Below are 19,834 nucleotides of genomic sequence, written 5' to 3' on the forward strand. Positions count from 1 at the left end.
GGTCTCTACCCTATTCAGTATCATAATGGAAGTCATAGCTAGTGTGATATGACAGGAAAAAGAAACAAAAAGCAGACAAATCAGAAAGGAACCATACACTATTCTTATTTACAGATGACATGAATGTCTGCATAGAAAATCCAAAGGAATCTCTTTAAAAAATCCTGAAACTAATATATGAATTTAGCAAGGTTGCAGGACACAAGATCAAAACACAAAAATCAAATGTATTTCTATATACTAGCAATAAACATATAAAAATGAAAAAAAATAATTTTAACTACCATTTATAATAACTCCAAAAAATGAAATAGGTATAAATCCACAAAACATGTACAGGACCTGTATACTGAAAACTACAAAATGCTGATGAAAGAAATCAGAGAAGATCTAAATAACTAAGACATACTATACTCAAGGATTAGAAAACTCAACATAAGTACATCATTTCTCCCCAGCTTAATCTATAGAACAACAAGGATCAATAAGCCCCAAGTACAAGAAACATGAAGAGCACTACACCAAGAAAACTATATCATAATCAAGTCGCCTGAAACCAGTGATAAAGAAAAAAACCTTAAAAGAAGGCAGAGGTGAGGAAATACATTATGTAGACAGAAACAAAAATAAGGATGATAGCAGATTTCTTGTGGGAAATAAAGCAAGTTAGAAGACAGTGGTATAACACCTTTAAACTAATGGGGAAAAAACTATCGACTTACATTCTTTAGCCAGCAAAATGTCTTTAAAAAATGAAAAGTAAAGCAAGTCTGGCATACTACCCTGAAAACTATAAAGCATTGTTAAAAGAAATGAAAATTTTTTGTTAGAGCACAGCCTTATAACATCAAGGTCATGGGTTCTGATCCCCATACTAGCCAGCTGCAAAAAAAAAAAAGAAATGAAAATTTTAAATAAGTGGAGAGACATCCCATGCTCAAGGATCAGAAAACTGAATACTAATAAGACGGGAAGACTCCTAAAATTATAGATTATAGATAAAGTTGGAGGACTCACACTTCCTGATTTCAAAGGCTACTACAATGTTCCAGGAATCAAGACAGTGTAGCACTGGCATAAGGAAGACACAAAGATTAAGGGAAAGAATTGTAGGTCCAGAAGTAAACTGTTATAGCCAATTGATTTTCAATACAAGTGCCAAAAAACTTCAATGGGGAAAGAAGAGTCTTTTCCACAAATGGTGTTGGGACAACTGGAGAGCCGCATGCAAAGGGTGGATTTGTGCCCTTATCTCACACCATACATGAAAATTAACTCAAGATGGGTTACAGATCTAAATGTAAGAGCTAAAACTATAAAACTCTTAAAAGAAAAAAGCAGTAAATTTTCAAGACATGCAATAGGCAAAGCATTCTCAGATATAATAACAAAAGTATAAGCAATAAAAGAAAAAAATTAGGGCCGGACAGTTAGCTCAGCTGGTTAGAGCAAGGCGTTGCAACACCAGGGTCAAAGGTTCGGATATCCTTACCAGCCAGCCACCAAAAAAATATAGTAATAATAATATTAATAATTTAAGTGGCTGGCTGGTTACAGCACAGTATAATAACACCAAGGTCAAGTGTTCGGCTCCCCTTACTGACCCGCCCCCCCCCAAAAAAGAAAAAAAATTACTAAATTGGAGTTCATCAAATTAAACAATTTTTGTGCTTCAAAAGATACCATCCAAAACTTTTAAGAAATAAGCCATGGATTGGGAGAACTGTAAATCATACAAGGGACTTGTATCAGAATATATAAAAACTCTTACAAATCCAAAATAAAACACAAATAACCCAGTTTAAAAATGGACAAAAAATTTGAATAGACATTTCACCAAAGAAGATAACAAATGGCCAATAAGCACATGAAAAGATACTCAATGTCATTAGTAATTGGGGAAATGCAACTTAAAACCACAATGGAATCCCACTTCACACCTGGTAGAATAGCTGAAATAAAAAAGGCAGACAATGACAAGTATTGGAAAGGAGGTGGAGAATTTGAAGCCCTCATTCATTGCTGGTGGAATGTGAAGTGGTGCACCTACTCTGCAAAACAGTTTGGCAGTTTCCTAAACAACTGATGGGAACTATACATTGACAATCACTTAACACCAGCAGGGAGGAGAAGGCTTAGAATCTTATTTCTAGCTCTCCTATCAAAATCAGACACTAAGAAAATGGACTTCATTTATGGTGCCAAAACAAACAAAAATCAACATTATTTACTAACCTGGTCAGCTCTTAGTTGGGTTGAACCATCCTTATACATCAGAGTTAGGACTAGGGTTGCTGCCTGTTTGAGCATTTCAATCAGCTGGCTTTTTGCCAAATCATCCAAATACCTAATGTCACAAAAATGTTTTTTAAAATCTTTTGAATTCGCAGAATTTAGGTAGGCTTCAGTCTCATCAGCATCTTCTTCCAATGCCATATGTTTACTTGTTTTCTCTGATGAATTATTACATGTAAGATGTTTTCTTTTAGGATTTGTGCATTCCTTATTTTCATCATCTATATTTTTCTTTAGGAAACGACTTCTTTTACTCTCCACTTTGTGTGAAACTGAAGCTTCTTGATTACACTGTGGAATTAAACAACTGGAAAGAGCCACTGAGTTGACACTCCTCTGTTTTTGGTCAGGAGACAGCTGGTCTGTGAGTGTGAGTCTAGAGGACTGAGGCGAGGGCTGAAGGGAGCCTCTTGATGTCTGGCTTGTTAAAGATTTAAGACTCTACAGTAAAATGGAAAATATTTCATTAGAACACGGATTCATAAGAAGGATCTATAAACCAAACTAATTCCTGGTAGAACCTGTCTAAGGTAATGTGGAGACGCAATCTTCCTATTATCTATAATCAGACTTTCTAACGAAACGCTGTAGTGTCTCCTGGGGCAGTGATTTTTCTCAACCAAGGCGGGTGTGCATATCTGAATCACCAGGCTGGAGCAGGCAGGAGCTCAAAAAGCCTCCAACCTGACCCTGTTCTAGGAATCACGCATGTAATGAGAGACGCCATGGATGGGTAAATGTTGCATATGTGCCTGAAGAGTGAAGATTAATAACTTACAACTTCCAAGTAAAGGCCATTTATAGAGAAAATGAAACCACCAAAAAAACCTGTGTGATAATATGTTAATCTATCTACTAAAAATTTTTTTAAAAACAGCTCAGCAGCTATTTTCTTCCTGTCCCATTCTATCAATGTGTGATATACACTGATAGATCCTCAAATTAACTACCTGAGAGGGAAACAGCATTCCTATCCACTTCATTTCAGGATTCATTTACTTTATTTTTAAGGTTTATTTTCAAATTTATAATACATATATGTTTCTTTGAGCAATTATGTTTTAATATTCCTTTTTTTTTTTCCTTTTTGTCTTTTTTACTGACCAGTAACGGGATCGCAACCCTCGGTGTCATGCCTGCACCAGGGACCGGCAACGGGATCGCAACCCTCGGTGCTGCGCCCGCACCGCACTCAGCCAGTGAGCGAGAACTGGTCTCCACATGGGATCCGAACCCTCGGCGGGAGCGCCACCGCGCTCCCAAGTGGCGCACTCTCCAGTGTGCCACCGGGCCGGCCCTAATATTACTTTAAAAATAATTTTCAAAGAAAATGTTTTAACACTTGGTCATATGTCACAGAAAATTTAAATTTATACTCATTTTATTGCAGAGAAATATATAGCTTTCAAGAACAGACTTTCAAGCATAACATTATATTAATTAAAAATGCTGTGGGCCGGCCCGGTGGCGCACTGCTACAGTGCGCCACTTGGGAGCGTGGTGGCGCTCCCGCCGAGGGTTCGGATCCCACATACAGACCGGTTCCCGCTCACTGGCTGAGCGAGGGGCGGGTGCAGCACCGAGGGTTGCGATCCCGTTGCTGGTCCTGGTCCGGTACGGGCGCGACACTGAGGGTTGCGGTCCGTTGCCGGACACGAAAAAAGACAAAAAGGAAAAAAAAATAAAAATAAAAAAATAAAAATGCTGTGGAGGAGTATACAAGAAAAGGAATTCAAGGAGAAAAAAATATAAAATTTCAGGTTATTGAAGAAGATCTTGCTCATGTATTTTTTTTTTCCTTTTTGTCTTTTTTACTGACCGGTAACGGGATCGCAACCCTCAGTGTCGCGCCCGCACCGCGCTCAGCCAGTGACCGGGAACCGGTCTCCACATGGGATCCGAACCCTCGGCGGGAGCGCCGCCACACTCCCAAGTGGCGCACTCTCCAGTGCGCCACTGGGCCGGCCCTCATGTATTTTTTTATAAGGATGACTGTGGATATCAAGTTGCCAGAGTGCAGTATTTAATTGTAGTGGATATATTTTAAACAGTGATATAACAGTTTTTTAAATGTCAAGATTAATAATACACCAGGAATCATGCCCTTTGCAATGTTTTAAACTTGTAATAAGAATTTTAAATTTCAACTTTAAAATACGTCAGGAGGTACATGGTTTTTCAAACTTCTTTTGAGAAAGGGAGTAAAAAGTTTGAAGGCCTCCGCCTTAGGGACCCAAGAAGCACGGTGTGTACACCACGGAGATGCACTTTCCATTTGCTTACAGGGGGCTGAAGAGAAGAGTCCGTTCTCTGTGGAAGACGACTCCTCCCTCCACTCCAAGGGCAACTAATCATCCTATTAACCTGAGATAGGTCCTATTATAATTCTTATTTTACTATAGGAAGTTTAAGTTTAAATTAAGTTAGGTTGGGACTTGAACATGCGTAGTTTGCTCCAGAGTCCATTCTTTTCTCCACCAGTTTTATACACAAGGTCCTTAGTGATATGACTTCTTCTTCTATTTCCTCTCTAGCCCAAACCACATAACTCATCCACTGTGAGTGTCATACCCCTGCCTTTCTGAACTTCTACTTATTTCCACGACTCCAAAGTTCCGAGCTCCCTTCCCCTAACCTGAAATTTCCCACACACTTCCTCCACTCTCTAGCGGTGTGGATCTTTAGGCTGACCAACTCCTAATCGCCCAATAAATCTCAACTCAGATGCAATTTCCATACTTCAGAAAGACGCTCCAGACTCTTCTCCCTACCACCCAGAAAAGCAAAGTAAAACAGCACAGAAACAGGGTTAGATGTCCCGTTCCCAAGCGCTGTGACTTACTCCTGTCATGGCACTCAACACGCTGTAGTGCAGAGATCCACTGTATCTCCATCTTTCCCTTCACCTCATCCAGATTAAACTGTGGATACACTCCTGAAGAGCAAGAGCCACCTTCTACAGTGCCTAGCATACAGTAGGATACTTAATAGTATTTGCTGAACAAATGCAAGTTTTCTGTTTGGAATTATTCATATTCATATTCCCGTTACCTTTTTTTCCAGTGATTGATTCTTTTCATCTTGGAATAGTACCGAATACTTAGCACTGGATTTCTTTATCACTTCTGCCGCTTTTAAAAATAACAAAAAAGAAACATTGAAATCTAAATCATTCAATTAGCTAAATATTGAAAATAGCCTCAATCATCATGCTATTTATTCATTATTAACTTCCTTAAAACAATGTAATAAAATTCACAATCAAAATACATATTACCATGGCAATAAATATTTATGTAAAGTATCTTCAAATCAACCGAAGACAGCTCTGTGTAATTATGAAATGTTTATTAAAATCATAACTTGGCATTTGTATTTGAATACTTGATTCTGAAAACCCAAGGTCAAAATTTTGTAGGAAACTTATAAGCATTAAAGGTTTGAGAAAAATCTAAGACTGAATAATATCGCGGTGGAACAATTAGAGGTTCGGTGAAACCTCATTAATACAAACTTCTAATTTATATTTTGTTTTAATTTTAATAAGCCTGGGCTGAACAGTAAGTGATAGAACCAGGATTCAACCCTAAACATGGCTTGGGGTCTGTGCTCTTAAGTACTGCAACCTACCTTCCCTCTAAAGGAACAAAAACAACCAAGAAATGCAGATGGTTTCATTTACAGTACTTCATTTACAATACAAAAAAAGTTATACTCAGCATAAATTTAACAAAAAAGGCACAAGGCCCTCAAATATGAAAACCTAAAATCCTACGAAATGGCATAAAACAAGATCTGTACAATTGGAAAGACATAGCATTAGGATATATATCACAAAATGATTAATTCTTCCAAATATAAATTTAACTCAATTCCAGTTAGATCCTGTACAGCGACTTTTAAAAATTTAATAAAGTAATTTTGAAGTGCTAAATATCTGAAAATAGACAAGAAATGTAAGTTAAAAAACAAAAACAAAAAAGGCTCGCCTTGCAAGATTACCAGAACATACTATAAAGCCACTATAATTGAATCATCATGGTATTTGCATAGGAGTAGATGTAAAGCCCTCTAGAACAGAACAGACAATCCAGAAACTGGCCCCAGAACTTACGAGAACTCAATATACAACAAGATAGTATTCAATTCAATAGAAAAGGATAGTTTAATAAATAGGGCTGGTACAATTAGCATCACATCCAAAAGAAAAAAACGCACTGGGAAAACTACTTGAAAAAATCGGCAAAGGGTTAATATCCACATTATACAAGAAGTTCTTACACATTGACAAGAAAAGACAAACAACTCAGTAGAAAAATGAGCAAAGGATAGGAAGAGGCAACACACAAAATAGCAAATCCAAACAAGCAAACAAATATGATATAATTCTCAATCTCACTAGTTGTCAGGAAAATGCAAATTAAGTATTATTGGAGATAAAGCAGAAGAGGTAGATTCACGCATTGATGGTAAAAACGCAAATAGTTAGAAATTTTTTGGAAAGCAAACTGTCAATATTTACTAAAACTTAAAATTCAAACTCCACTCTTGGGAGTTGGGAGAAGCAGGAGTGACCCAAAGGGAGCTTTTGACATATAAACTTTTGCGTGTGTGTGTGTGTGTGTGGTGTGTACAAAAGGATACTTCAAAAAATTCGTGGAAAAATAGAATTGAAAGAGAATATAAATCTTTCCATGAACTTTTTGAAGTACCCTCGTTTGTGTGTGTGTGTGTGTGTGTGTGTGTGTGTGTGAGAGAGAGAAAGAGAGAGAGAGAAACAACAAACCTCAGTAAAAACAGAGATATAAAATACATCAATCACCTAACCAATCTCACTCTTGGCTCTTGTTTCATAGAAATATATACAACAGTAAATAGGTTTAAACCAAAACATTATTGCCAGTATTCTCATTATGGCAAAGGACTGAAAACAAAGTTGATACCAAATGAGAGGAAACAGATGAATAAATTATATCTAACATCCACATCACTCCATTAAAAAGAATGACTTACAGTTTGTATATCAGTTGATGACCCCATTTTTTAAAACGATGATCAGATCTGCCCATTGATGTACATGAAGATGTTATGCGTGCACACTGGCACAGGTCAGGTCCCCTGGGAGGTTGACTGTGAGATGAATGTTTGCACTGGGCCAAGGAAGAAGCTGGCTAAGGTAAAGTCACTCGAAGGCTTTCTCTGGGCTGGGCATGGCCCTGCAGAGCTGTGCCTCGATGGGTCAAGGGAGCTGGGCCTTTATACTTCAGTATCAACCAGTCACTGGATCCATCACTCCTGGGGAAGGGGTGTGCCCTTGGGCAAAAAGCTCTTGTAGTGGACAATCACTAGGAGGAGCTGTCCCAGAAGCTGGGGACCAGTGCTTCAGTACTAACGGGATCTGGACACCCATAGTGCTCACTACAGTCCACACTATGCTGCTCAGAGCCACTTGCTCCAGACACATTCTGGGAGCAGCTCCTGCAGAACTCTGGTGAGCCTTTTCCTGGGGAAACTTATAAAAGGAAGGTTATTGATGAACTACATCCTGTCACTGCAGCTGGTCTCAAGGCTGCAAATGACATTCATCCCCCTCCTCAACTATCCATTCTAAGGTCCCCTCACCCTCGTTAAGCACCTCTGCTGGTCTAGGGGGTCTCACCTGATCAAGTCACCCAAACCTTCATCCCTGAGGGGAAAGCCCCTGGTCACTAACCCCTTCTCTGGTCATGGCCCCTGCATTTGCCATCAGGGGACTGAGAGGTAACCAATCAGGGTGCTCTCCTGCCCTGTTATGTACTAACAGCTCCTCCTGATGCCTAGGGTCAATCTCCCCTAGTAGGATGGAGATTACACTGTTTGCCTGCCAGTCTCTTGGCACAAGGAGCTTGAAATGACCAGGCAACAGCCATAGTTTGAAACTGAATGGCATTTTTCCTGTGCCCCTGGTGGAAGGGTTTTCCTTCTGGGAGTCAGGACCTTTAAATCTGTAGAACCCACAGGTGGGTAACTGAGAGTGATGATTTCCACCTTTTTGGTTCCCAGACCTGTTTATTATACATACCGGAGATGCTGCACCATATAATGGTCACTGATTTGCAGAGCACACTGCACCCTGGAGGTTACTGCTCCATCACTGCAGGGTATCATCCGAGCGGTACCTTTCACAGACCACTGAGCTGCTGTCAGGCTGGCAGCTTCTGAGCGAGTGGCTGTGAGCGACCCAGAGGCCCTGCTATCCTGTGCCCACTGCGGCAGCTCCTTGGCCATATGCGGGGTCCTGTATCAGTCTGTGGGCCTTGGATGATGGAGCTGACGGAGGCCCCGAGAAAGGGAAAGACAAACCTTTTCCTGGAAAAAGTGTTGATTCCAGTCCAGATGAATCACTGTATCTTTTAGGATGCAGGGGTATCACTGTTGTCAACTTGCCACCACGTGACTGTTCTCCTCAAAGGATGGTGCTGTGGGGGACTCAGCGTGTGGTCTCTGTTGTGGGAAGGTTGGCTGTTCAGCAGAGAAATAGCTAGACCATCCCCAGTGAGAGAGTGCCATATGCTGCTGGGCCTGTGCACAGTGTCCACCAAGCCAGTGTGCCAGCCCTGGGACAGCGAGTGACAGAAGCTGGTAGGTGTCAAGTGGCCAAATCATTCTGCTAACGTGGTTGTTTGGTGCGTCCTCTGCGGTGGGTGTTTTTAGGTGGGATACACTTCATGTCCATTTCCATAATCCATCCACATTCCTTGCTCCAAGAACTCCTTGTCCCTCATCTTCAATCTTTCTTATTCCAGATACTCTTCATAGGGTACCTCTTCATAGATAACCCTATTCCAGTTAATCTTCATAGGGTTCATCTCCCATCTCTTGGACAGAGAGACCCTTAACAAACTTGCTGTCTTCTTGGCATGATGTCATCAAAATAGTGGGCTTCTTGATACCACAGCCCTGGGGCAAGGTGCAAATTTATACCATCCATTCTGGGAAAATATTCACTCTTTCTGATTGCTCCCCTTTCTGATGGGAATGGAAAAGAATGCACCCACCAGATCAATGATTGCATGTCATGTACCGGCAGCCTTGTTAGCTGCATATACCACATCCATCCACCCAGCAGCTGTCATTTGGGCTGTACCTTGGTTAAATTTTTTGTGTTCACTGTTACGCTCCAGGATCTGACTTCTGTTAAGTATCTAACTGGCAGATTAAATGCAACTATAACAGGAACCGCCCTCTCCTCTGAGTCTTTTAGGACTTTAAGGTACTAACTTCTGCCACTCCTCCTCGGCTGCTATTCTGCTTACAACTTACTATCTTAGCTGGTAAGGCAGTTTCAGAGTCATCCACTGGGCTTCCTCTGTGATAGCTCTTATCCTACAGGCCAAGGAACCAATATCTGGGGATTCTTCCAACAAAGTATATCCATTCCAAAGAACATTTGGGGACTTGGGAAATGGCTACTGGATGGGCCCACCTGTGGACTCATCATGAGCAGGATCTGGGCCATGGCTCTGTTTACTGCCTGAAGCCCCATGGCTTGACACCAACAGAGGGACCATGACGACGCTTCAGGTCTCCAGGTATCAATGTCATATTGGATCTTGTGCCCAAGTACCCTTGATATGTTTAAGTGTGTGTTTCTCCCCCCTCCCCCCACGTATAAGATAGCAAATGGCCACAGTTCCCTCTGGGAAGACCAGAATAACTGCCACATGTGTGTGCCATGATGTCACATGACCCTTCCTCCCGGGGACCTGCCCCCTCTTCATGACAATCGTGCCGACCCTTCTTCTAATGGGCACCGCCACCTGGCCTCTATTTCAGGATCCTGTCTCCCTCACAGTTAACAGGGAGCATCTCCTACCATCAGTCCTGGTCCAGAGGACAAGCATTGAGATCCTCAATGAGGCTGGTGCTTGTATATGCTGGTTCAGTTCTGTAGTTCCCTTGGGTAGGGTCTCTTTTACCCTGTACCAGTTGTCGTTTGACTGGCTCTCAGCCATAAATCCATCCCTCACTCACTGCTTGCAATACTGAAGCTGAATGCTGAGTTTTGTCAGTGGTGGGTGCTGGGGGACACTGCCAGGGGAAGAGGCCTCTGGCTCATGTGCTTCCCTTTCTTCTTGCTCCTGCAGCTCGTGGCCTTTGTACTAGATACACAGCAACATGCACCCCCAGCTAGTTTCAGCTTCATCCTGACTGGCAGTTTCCAGCTAGTTCTGCAGGCACTGCAACCAGCTCTCCACCAAGTTTCAGCAAACGGGCAGCTTCCTGCTGAGTTCCACAGGCACCCTGCCAGCTTCTCAGTGAGTCCAGCGATACCCTGTGGTAGGTTTTGCCACTGTCTGTGGCACCTCGGCAGACTTCTCAGCCATCCAGGGGCTGTATCTACATCCTCTCTGACAAGTTATGAAGCTCAGCCTTGGGGAAAGTGGCTCTTCTAAATTTGTCCCTTCCCTCTCAGGACTCTACCTGAGCCCTAAGGGAGGAAGCTGCTCTGTCTGCTATGGCTGGATTCTTTAGAGTTCTCTTTACTCCTTGATAGCAAATCCCATGATCAGTTAACAATGTTTTAAACAATCAGTGTTTAATGTTCAAATTACTATACAGTTCCCATCTTTGACTGGACTGTCTCATACACTCCCTTAAAAGGCCCAGTACTTCTTGGCCAGGTTATGTTGTTGATTTAATGACCAGAAGGGGATGAGGCAGCAGCAAGAAAGAAAAATCCGGAACAATGTACATTTGTACCCTTTCACAAATTTGTGTGTATGTAAAACATTTTAAGAAAAATGTGATTATTAACTTTGGTTTTTCTGTTTTTCAAAAAAACACAAACTTTCCCTAATGTATTACAAAATAAAGAGGGAGTATGTTTTATTTTTCAAGACAGAAGCCCCTGCATTGTTTTCAAGCAAAGGTGGGAGAGGAACCCCAGTGGAGTGGGTGTACTAGCTTTAAGCAGAGGACGGGCCACTTATGCAGGTCTCAGGTGTATTTGGAACTCGAAATTTAAATACATCAATCCAAAGGTTCCCATCCTATATCTCTGGGTCTGGTCCCCCTTCTTTCTGAGCAAGGCCTTGACCTTGAGGTCAAGGGGCTGAGGATTCAGCTTTCTCTGGAGCTCTTAGGACTAAGTCTTGGTCTATCAATGTAGGTGGCGTCTCCACGGGCTACCAATGAAGTCTTTGGGTTTTTACATTTAGCCTTTAATTGCTAATCACCCTCAGCCTTTGTCTTTTCCCAAGGATCTACCATCCCCAGGCACAGCCACCCAATGCCATTGCCCTCCACTGTCTTGTACTTCTCAGACTCCCAGTATTGCCCCAGCCTGTGCAGCTGCAGACCAGCCCGTCTCTAGCTAGTTTTAACCGCACTGCTACCATTTGTATTCCACCTACAATCTGTGATGAAGTCATCAGTGCCAACCTACCTGAGAGTGACCCAACTCCAAAAGCCCACGTCTACTTTCACAGACCACTCTGGGCACCAGCTCTAACACATCTGGTTCCTTGGGAGTCAGACTGAGATTTACCAGCAGGAAGTTACTGGGGAGTGCTCTTGGGGATCAGGAGGACTGAGCCAGGGGGAAGCTGAAACGTGACACACAGCAACAAATGCCTCAGCTAGTGCCATTGGAGGAGCAATGTATGGCTGGCACAGACAGAATACACACGCTATAATTATAATCATGGGAAGAAGTGGACAAAAATAGAAAAGGCACATACTAAATTGTTAACATGGGTGAACAGTAAGGGGAGAGTGTTATCAAGCAAAAAATAAAAACCTGAACTAAACCTTTTTGGGACAGTCTTACATAAAATGGTATGTGTATTTGTGTGAGTATAAGTATGTAAAAAAAATTTTTTTAATGTAGGATTATGGGCTTAGCTTTTGTTTAAAAACAAAACTCTTCCAGCCAAAAGAGGCCCTCCAAAAATGTTCAAGGAATATTTACCGTAATATATATAATAGCAAAATCCTTCATGTGTTGTTTGTAGAAAGCTCTTACAAATCAGTAAAAGTTGAATTCACAGATCAGCCCATCTACAGTAGCATTCAAAGATGAGTAGAGTACCTGACCCTGCTTTCAAAGAGCTCAAAATCCACCAAGAGTTAAAGCATTACACAAATAACCAACACTACCTTACAGTTAACACAGTTCTCTGTAAAAAGGTCAATCTAATGCAGAAGAAAAGTTTCCTTTTAATATGACATTCTGGTAATGGACAAAGTATTATTTGAGCAGAACCTTGTAAAATACTGATTTCAACACTCGGAGTTGCGAGCAAAGGGCAGAGAGAAAAGGGTAAGTAGAGGCTGAAGACAGGAAAGTGTCATGTGTTTGGAAGTCCCAGTCAAATGTGAATAAAGCACAAATGAAGAGGAAAAGTAGTGGAACGTAAAAAGAGCAGGCTGAAGCCAGATCACTCTGTGGGAGCACACGGAGATGTCTCTAGAGATAAATTTTGCAGAGAGAAAGGACAAGAACTGAGCTAATTCTAGCAAAGAAAAGACCAAAGTGGCAAGAAACTGAAGGCAAAGAGCAGTTAGGAGGCTACTACAAAAATACAAGTGACAAGGAATGAGGGCCTGAATTAGGGTAGTGGCATGCAACTAAAATCTAAGACCTTTCAGGGTTTGGTAACTGACTGGATGTAAGGATTTTATATTTGGTAGGCATAAAAATAATACAAAATGTTTATCAATATACTCCTGATTATAATGAATATAATCACAATAGATCTAATCTGTCATTAGTTTTATGTATCTGTTCCTGAAATTGCCAAGTATTTCCACTAGGTGGTAGGAATAAACAAGCTTCACATTAATGAACTGCATTTTAACAAAGATTTATCTTTAGGGGTCTCAAACTTGTATTCATTTATAATATATGTAAAGATATTTTTTATATTACTGGAAAATACCACATTCACTTCTAAGGTCCAAGAAGTTAAAATGAAAAAAGAAAATTACAATAAACGTGTGCTAGAAAATATTAATTTCTATAGGTACTGCTATGGTCTGGATGTCCCCTCCAAAGCTCATGTTGAAGTTTAATCCCCAATGTGGCAGTACTGAGAGGTGGGGCCTCTAGAAGGTGAATGCACTGCCCTCATGAGTGGATTGATCCATTCATGGACTGATGGACTAATGGGTTATCATAAGAGTAGACTGGTGACTTCATACAGAGAAGAGAGCCCCTCCAGAAGGAAGGCCGTCATCAGAGGCATTCCTTGACCTTGGACTTCCCAGCCTCCAAAACTGTAAGAAGTTTCATTTCTTTATAAATTACCCGGTTTCAGGTATCCTGTTATAAGCAACAGAAAACTGACTAAGGTACTGAGACAAAACACAGAGATATATCTCAATAAATATGTGCTTAACCACATGCAAAATCCTATACATGGCACCAGGTCAGCTGACAACCCTGATAACTCCTTCTCCCCTAGTATTTACCAAAGACTTTTGGTAGCATTACTGAACAATAAAATGAAAACAAAAACTTAAGGCAGATGAACCCGATTCTGAGTGAAAAGCAAAGCTACAATCACAGAATACCCAACAATACAAATGGCTTAAAGAACAAACATGTTGATTTCTCTCTCCTGTTCTGAGGTGAATGGTGTCTGCTGGTATAGGTGTTTCATGAAGTCACTCAGGAGGCCAGCATCCTTCCAGTACGTCGTTCCACAATCCTCTAGGACACTTAGCATTTGCAGGGTTGGAGAGGAGTCATTTCAGGTTCCAACCGGGGGGAAGGAAAGGGGCCAGAGAGGAAGCAAAGCGGCTCTCTTGACCTACCCTGGAAATGGCACACACTTGAGTTCCCATCCCATTGACAGGAAACTGGCCACTTGGTCATACTTGATTGCAACGAGACTGAGCCATGTGGTGTAACTGTGTGCCTCTGAAGGGAAGAATGGGTTCCAGTGTAGTGGAAGAGTAATCTCTGTCAAAAAGTTCTTTGGAACAATATATGTCTGCAATTAGGAAGTGGTTGCCATAAAAGTCAGGATAATGGTTACCTCTGAGCAGAGAGAGAGTTTTAATTGGGAAGGAAATTTTGAGGTGCTGGCTATGTAAGTGGTAGTCACATGCATGTTCTCATATTAATTCATTAAGTTATATTTTAAGTTTCTGCATTTTTAATGTTTTTTCACAGCAAAAGACTTTTAAAATAAAGATCTAAGCTCACTTCAAGATATAACAGTTCAATCTGTACTGGATGTTTATATTGAAACACCTCAATACGTTTAGCACATCAGAAAATCAGACTCCAAAGTGATATGTACCACAGGTTTAATATTGTTTGGGATTACTTAACTTGAAAAAGCAAATATTGTAGTTTATTTCCATTAATTTCTTAGTTTTGGTATGAAATGGGCTTACAGAAATGAAAAGTTGACTTACAATATTTTTCTTGTAAGAAATAAGGATTTGACATAACAACAGCTCAGTATGTAACAAGAATCTAGGACTCAATTAAGTCTCTAGGTCTAGCATCACTCATCAACAACCCGCCAGCAATCCAACTTTAATTCAGATTCATATGATATAAGAATAAAACCAGTGGGAATCTGTGGAGGAAAGACTCTAAGTTGGCCTCATGATCCCTGCTCCTTCTGGTATTCACAACTTTGTGTAACCCACCACCCTTGAGTGTGCGTGGAATTTATTGACTGGTTTCAAACCAAAAGAACACAGCAAAGGTGACAGGATGTATATGATTACATTACATAGGATCGTATTGTTACTCTTGCTAGGGAGACTCTCTTGCTGGCTTTGAAAACACAACCTGCCATATTGTAGGCTGCCTGTGGAGAGGACCACGTGAAAAAGAACTGAGCGTGGGATCTAGCCAAAGCCAGTCCGAAAGCCTATGAGGAACTGAATTCTGCAGACAACCCTATGAGCTTGGAAAAGAATGCTTTTCCACCTGAGCGTCAGATGAGACCCCAGCCCTGGATGACACCTGTATTGCAACCATGCAGAGGACCCAGCTGAGCCATGCCCGGGCTCCTGAAACCATGTGACAATAAACGCATCATTTTAAGCCAGCAAGTTTGTAGTTATAGTGTAATGCTGCGATAGATAGTACAGAACTCTCATGAAAATTCTACTATTTTTCCAAATCCGAGAACACCTGACAGAAAAGTAATATCATATCTTTTTCCATTATCTTCTCAATAACCTTAACAAAAATCAGGATTTAACAGGGTATTTTATGAGCATAACAAGAGTTCAAATGAGATGGGCTGATTGCCGTAAGGTTTTAAACAGACTCATGCTATATCTACCAAAGGTATTTCATTATTCTTATAAGTTTTAAAGGGAAGTATATTTCCACCTCTGTTAAGTGCACACTGCTCTACTATTTTAAAATGTACACAAAATAATAAATGAACCAGTAAGAATGTTTGGGTGTGGACTATGTATCTAGCAATTGATAGTGTTTTAGGGGGAATAGAGGGAATATCAAACAATATTTAGTGTTTAAATATTCACTTTATCATTAATAATAATAACATTTGTCATTAAATATTATTTAGTGTTTAAATATTTACTTTAAATATTCATCTTATCATGAATAATGTGATGAATAAATTTAATGATAAATATTATTAAATAGCCCTCCTATTCCCCCTTGGTTCATTTATTAGTGACTTCTACTATAATAAGGTGTACAAGCAACAGATGCCTGAATATGAATAGTTCAAAATGTTAAATACTATTATATCTTTTTTTTTGTACTATTATATCTTAAACAAGAAACTGTTTATAACACTTTTGTGCTAATATGTGATAAGAGTCTCAATTATTTCATCTCAATATAATTACTCAATTATATATCATTACTCTGTAGGAAAAGAAACAAATCACAAATTATTGGCCCAGACTAGCAAATTAAAATAAAAACTGCTTTTCCAGTAGCAAAAAAAATGTAATGCTACAGACATTTCAGCCACACTTGTGAGCATATGTCACTGCTTTTACTATTGTCCATGTCATAAACACATATGCAGACCCACTAATCTTTGCCACCTAAGGGTTTATACATTTCTATGGCAGTACAATACACATATTGTCAAAAATACTTCTCTTGCTCACCACACACAATAGCAAACACTATGTGCAGGTTCAATGACCCAAGAGGCAAAATTGAGGCAAGAGAAACTGTGAAAGAACCCATCTCTCCTGAGATACTTAAATATCTGAACCAGATTCTAAGGAAATGTTTGACAGGAATGTCTAGAACAAGGAAGAGAGAATTACATTTTTAGAGCAGTAACAATTAAGGGAACATGAAATTTAGTGAGCAGAAGCTCAGTCAGCACTGAATAAGAGTAAAGGAGACCAGAGCTGGGCTTCATTTGTAGGCATGGAATTTCCCTACTTAATATAAAGTTCTATGGAATAATTTTGCTACATACATCTCATTTTTAATTCTGTCTTAAGAATAGTTAACATTCAAGACAAAAGATAAAAAGGTTCATAAAAATTACTTACTCTTTGTACTCTCTCCCCAATTCTTAGAATCCACTACATCATCTGAACGCATAGCAGACATAATCTTCTGAGCAACACTGGAGAGTGGTGTCTTACAGAGATCAAAGCCTACAAATGCCTCATAATTTTCCATTTTCATAAAACCCTAAATGTAAAATTAACATAAGATAAATACCTATATATTAATTTTGAGACTTCAAAATAAGACACACAACTAAGTTATTTATGTATTGAGACTTTCATTTAAAAAGTCTATATTAATAACCACATGAAACAGTTATCAATCATGTCACAATACAGATAGGATAGCAGCAAGGAAGTGAAATAGCTAGAGGCTCAATTGGGATATCATGGTAAACAGATAAGGAACTTAGATTTTCTAGTTAGCCAATTTTGAAGCAATCTACTCAAATACTCCCGAGGTTTGAAAAACAGCTGTCATTAACCTTCAAATATACAAATATAATAACACAATAATTATAACTGAGTTCGGTAATTATGGCAGACATACAACCTGCCATCCTTGCACTGCTCAGTCCTATGGCCTCCTGGGCTGACCAGATGATGGTCTGAGTGAGGAAGTACAGACCAGCAAGAACTGATCACATATCTAACATGTCCAGAACCAATTTAAAAAGAATTTGCTACCATACACTGGAAAACCAGATGACATATTTCTCTACATTACTGGAGAAAAGAAAAACTTTAAGTAAACTCTCTATCCCAAGATAGAATAGAGAAGTAAAAAAGGAAAAAGAAAAGTCACTCAAATGAGGAGCTGATAGCAAAATCTTATGACAAAATTTATTGCTACAAATTTTTCAAGTATATTAAAGTTTACTTAATAAGTATAAATTTTAAAATGACACACAAATACAATTGGCAAAATATTTTTGTTCAATGGATTACAAAAATTAATGGGGCTCATCTGTCACCTCAGCATGACCATTTTCTGAGTTATAGATAAAAAATTCCACAATGACCACCTGAAATCTATAGTTTTTAGATTAGCATTCCATATTATAAGCAGGTAAGAATATTCTGGAGGGCTCCACATAAAGCTCATACGGTATTTAACACAGGAATGTTAAATTTATTTAATGTATAAATTTGGCACTTAAGCAGCATTTGATGTAATAACTGATAAACTACTTCAAATTATTTTATACCAACTCTTAAAATAATTACACTAATATCCCATATTAAATACAATCCAACATTTAAGTATTTTCACTCATAAGAAACAGATTAAGGGCCGGCCTGGTGGCGCACTCAGTAGAGTGCGGCACTTGGGAGCGGCGGCGCTCCTGCCGAGGGCTCGGATCCCATATAGAGACCGGTCTGTTCACTGGTTGAGCGCGGTGCGGGTGCGACACCGAGGGTTGTGATCCCGTTGCCGGTCGCAGTACGGGCATGACACCGAGGGTTGCGATCCCGTTACCAGTCACGAAAAAAAAAAAAAGCAACAGATTAAAATAGTATCATCCATCCTTTGAGCAACCACTTTTGTGACATTTTGAAACTCAAATTTTATTTGAAAGTCATTTATGATGTACAAGTCACACTAAAGTAAAAGCACACTGAGATACGTCCTGCAGAAACTTTTGAGTCCCCAGAACCCAGCCCCTAAAATGAACAATGGCCAGTGGAAACCTGACACACACTCTGTGGTGCAAGAAGGAACATTCAAAGAGTCTCAAAGTCTACAGCAGGGAATTATGAAGAAATGTTTGAGCAGCAGAATTTTACTTTACAGTTAAATATGAGGGGACTTGACTATTTCATACATTAATGTCCACAAATTTAAAAATGCTGACTCAAAATTTCTATACATTTAAAAAAAATTTAAGAGAATTACTACTTCTAATAAAAAATAGTAAAGAAGAGATATAATTGTATTAAAAAAATACCTGCATTATATAATAATGCTTTTTTCCTATAAGTAAAAATTTACCAGGACTAAGTACCACTAGCAAATGTCCAAGTCATATAAAGCACTGGTACAACAAACATGACTTATGAGGAAAAAACTGAACTGATATAATACTTAAAATTTATTAAATAAAATGTTCCATTGACCTCAAATTAAAAAATTTGGTAGTGTTTATTAGATATATTCTCCTAACTTGTAGAATATTAAAACATTGCAGGTGTAGTAAAGATTTGGCTTTTAGTAATTTTCAGTCTTGAACAGCATTAATCTTTGATCGGTTTTCTAAATTCTCCACGATATCTTTCAGATAATCTTCATCTTTAAAAAAATATACATATAATTCTCTTTCCATTTGATGCAATTTATTAGTTGCCAAAATTTTTCTTTTTGTTTTCACGTCAGCAAGAATATCAGAAAGGAGATGATTTAGCTTATTCAGTTGAGATTCAACTTGATGAAACTGCTCCATTAACACCTAAAAGAGGAAAATAAAAATGGTTTTAATTCAGGAACTTTATTCCTAACAGCAACTGTAAATTTAAAATGTAATCTACATGGAAAGACTAAATGATTTAATAACTTCCCCAATTTTAGCAATAAGACTCAATTAAAAATCCATAAAAGGTTTAATATAAATTCTTTGAGACATTAATTGCAACAACAACTTCTTTTTTTTTTTTTTTTTTTCCTTTTTGTCTTTTTTCGTGACCGGTAACGGGATTGCAACCCTCGGTGTTGCGCCTGTACCGCGACCGGCAACGGGATTGCAACCGTTGGTGTCGCACCCACACCGCGCTCAACCAGTGAGCGGACCAGTCTCTATATGGGATCCGAACCCTCCGCGGGAGCGCCGCTGCGCTCCCAAGCGCCGCACTCTACCGAGTGCGCCACCGGGCCGGCCCTGCAACAACTTCTGATAGGTAAATTTAAGTGATTCAAAGCAAACTCTTACTTCCTGAAGAGTACTTAATATGTAAACTGTCCTGGGCCGGCCCAGTGGCGCACTGGATAGTGCGCCGCTTGGGAAGCGCGGCGGCGCTCCTGTCCGAGGGTTCGGATCCCACATACAGACCGGCTCCCGCTCACTGGCTGAGCGAGGCG

General features: G+C 39.7%; 1 protein-coding gene across 2 annotated transcripts in view; it reads right to left on the bottom strand.

Moving 5' to 3' along the window:
* Window positions 1–18,309: 18,309 nt before the first annotated feature.
* Window positions 18,310–19,834, bottom strand: part of HAUS3 (HAUS augmin-like complex, subunit 3) — a 17,040-nt gene continuing 15,515 nt past the window's right edge. For both annotated transcript variants that reach the window (XM_008567802.1, XM_008567801.1), the window contains exon 4: window positions 18,310–19,208. In XM_008567802.1, coding sequence (XP_008566024.1) covers window positions 18,981–19,208 — 228 coding nt within the window. In that variant the 3' untranslated portion in view covers window positions 18,310–18,980. The remainder of the gene's footprint in view (window positions 19,209–19,834) is intronic.

Source organism: Galeopterus variegatus, unplaced genomic scaffold, assembly GCF_000696425.1.
Source record: "Galeopterus variegatus unplaced genomic scaffold, G_variegatus-3.0.2 Scaffold347, whole genome shotgun sequence".
Taxonomy (NCBI): domain Eukaryota; kingdom Metazoa; phylum Chordata; class Mammalia; order Dermoptera; family Cynocephalidae; genus Galeopterus; species Galeopterus variegatus.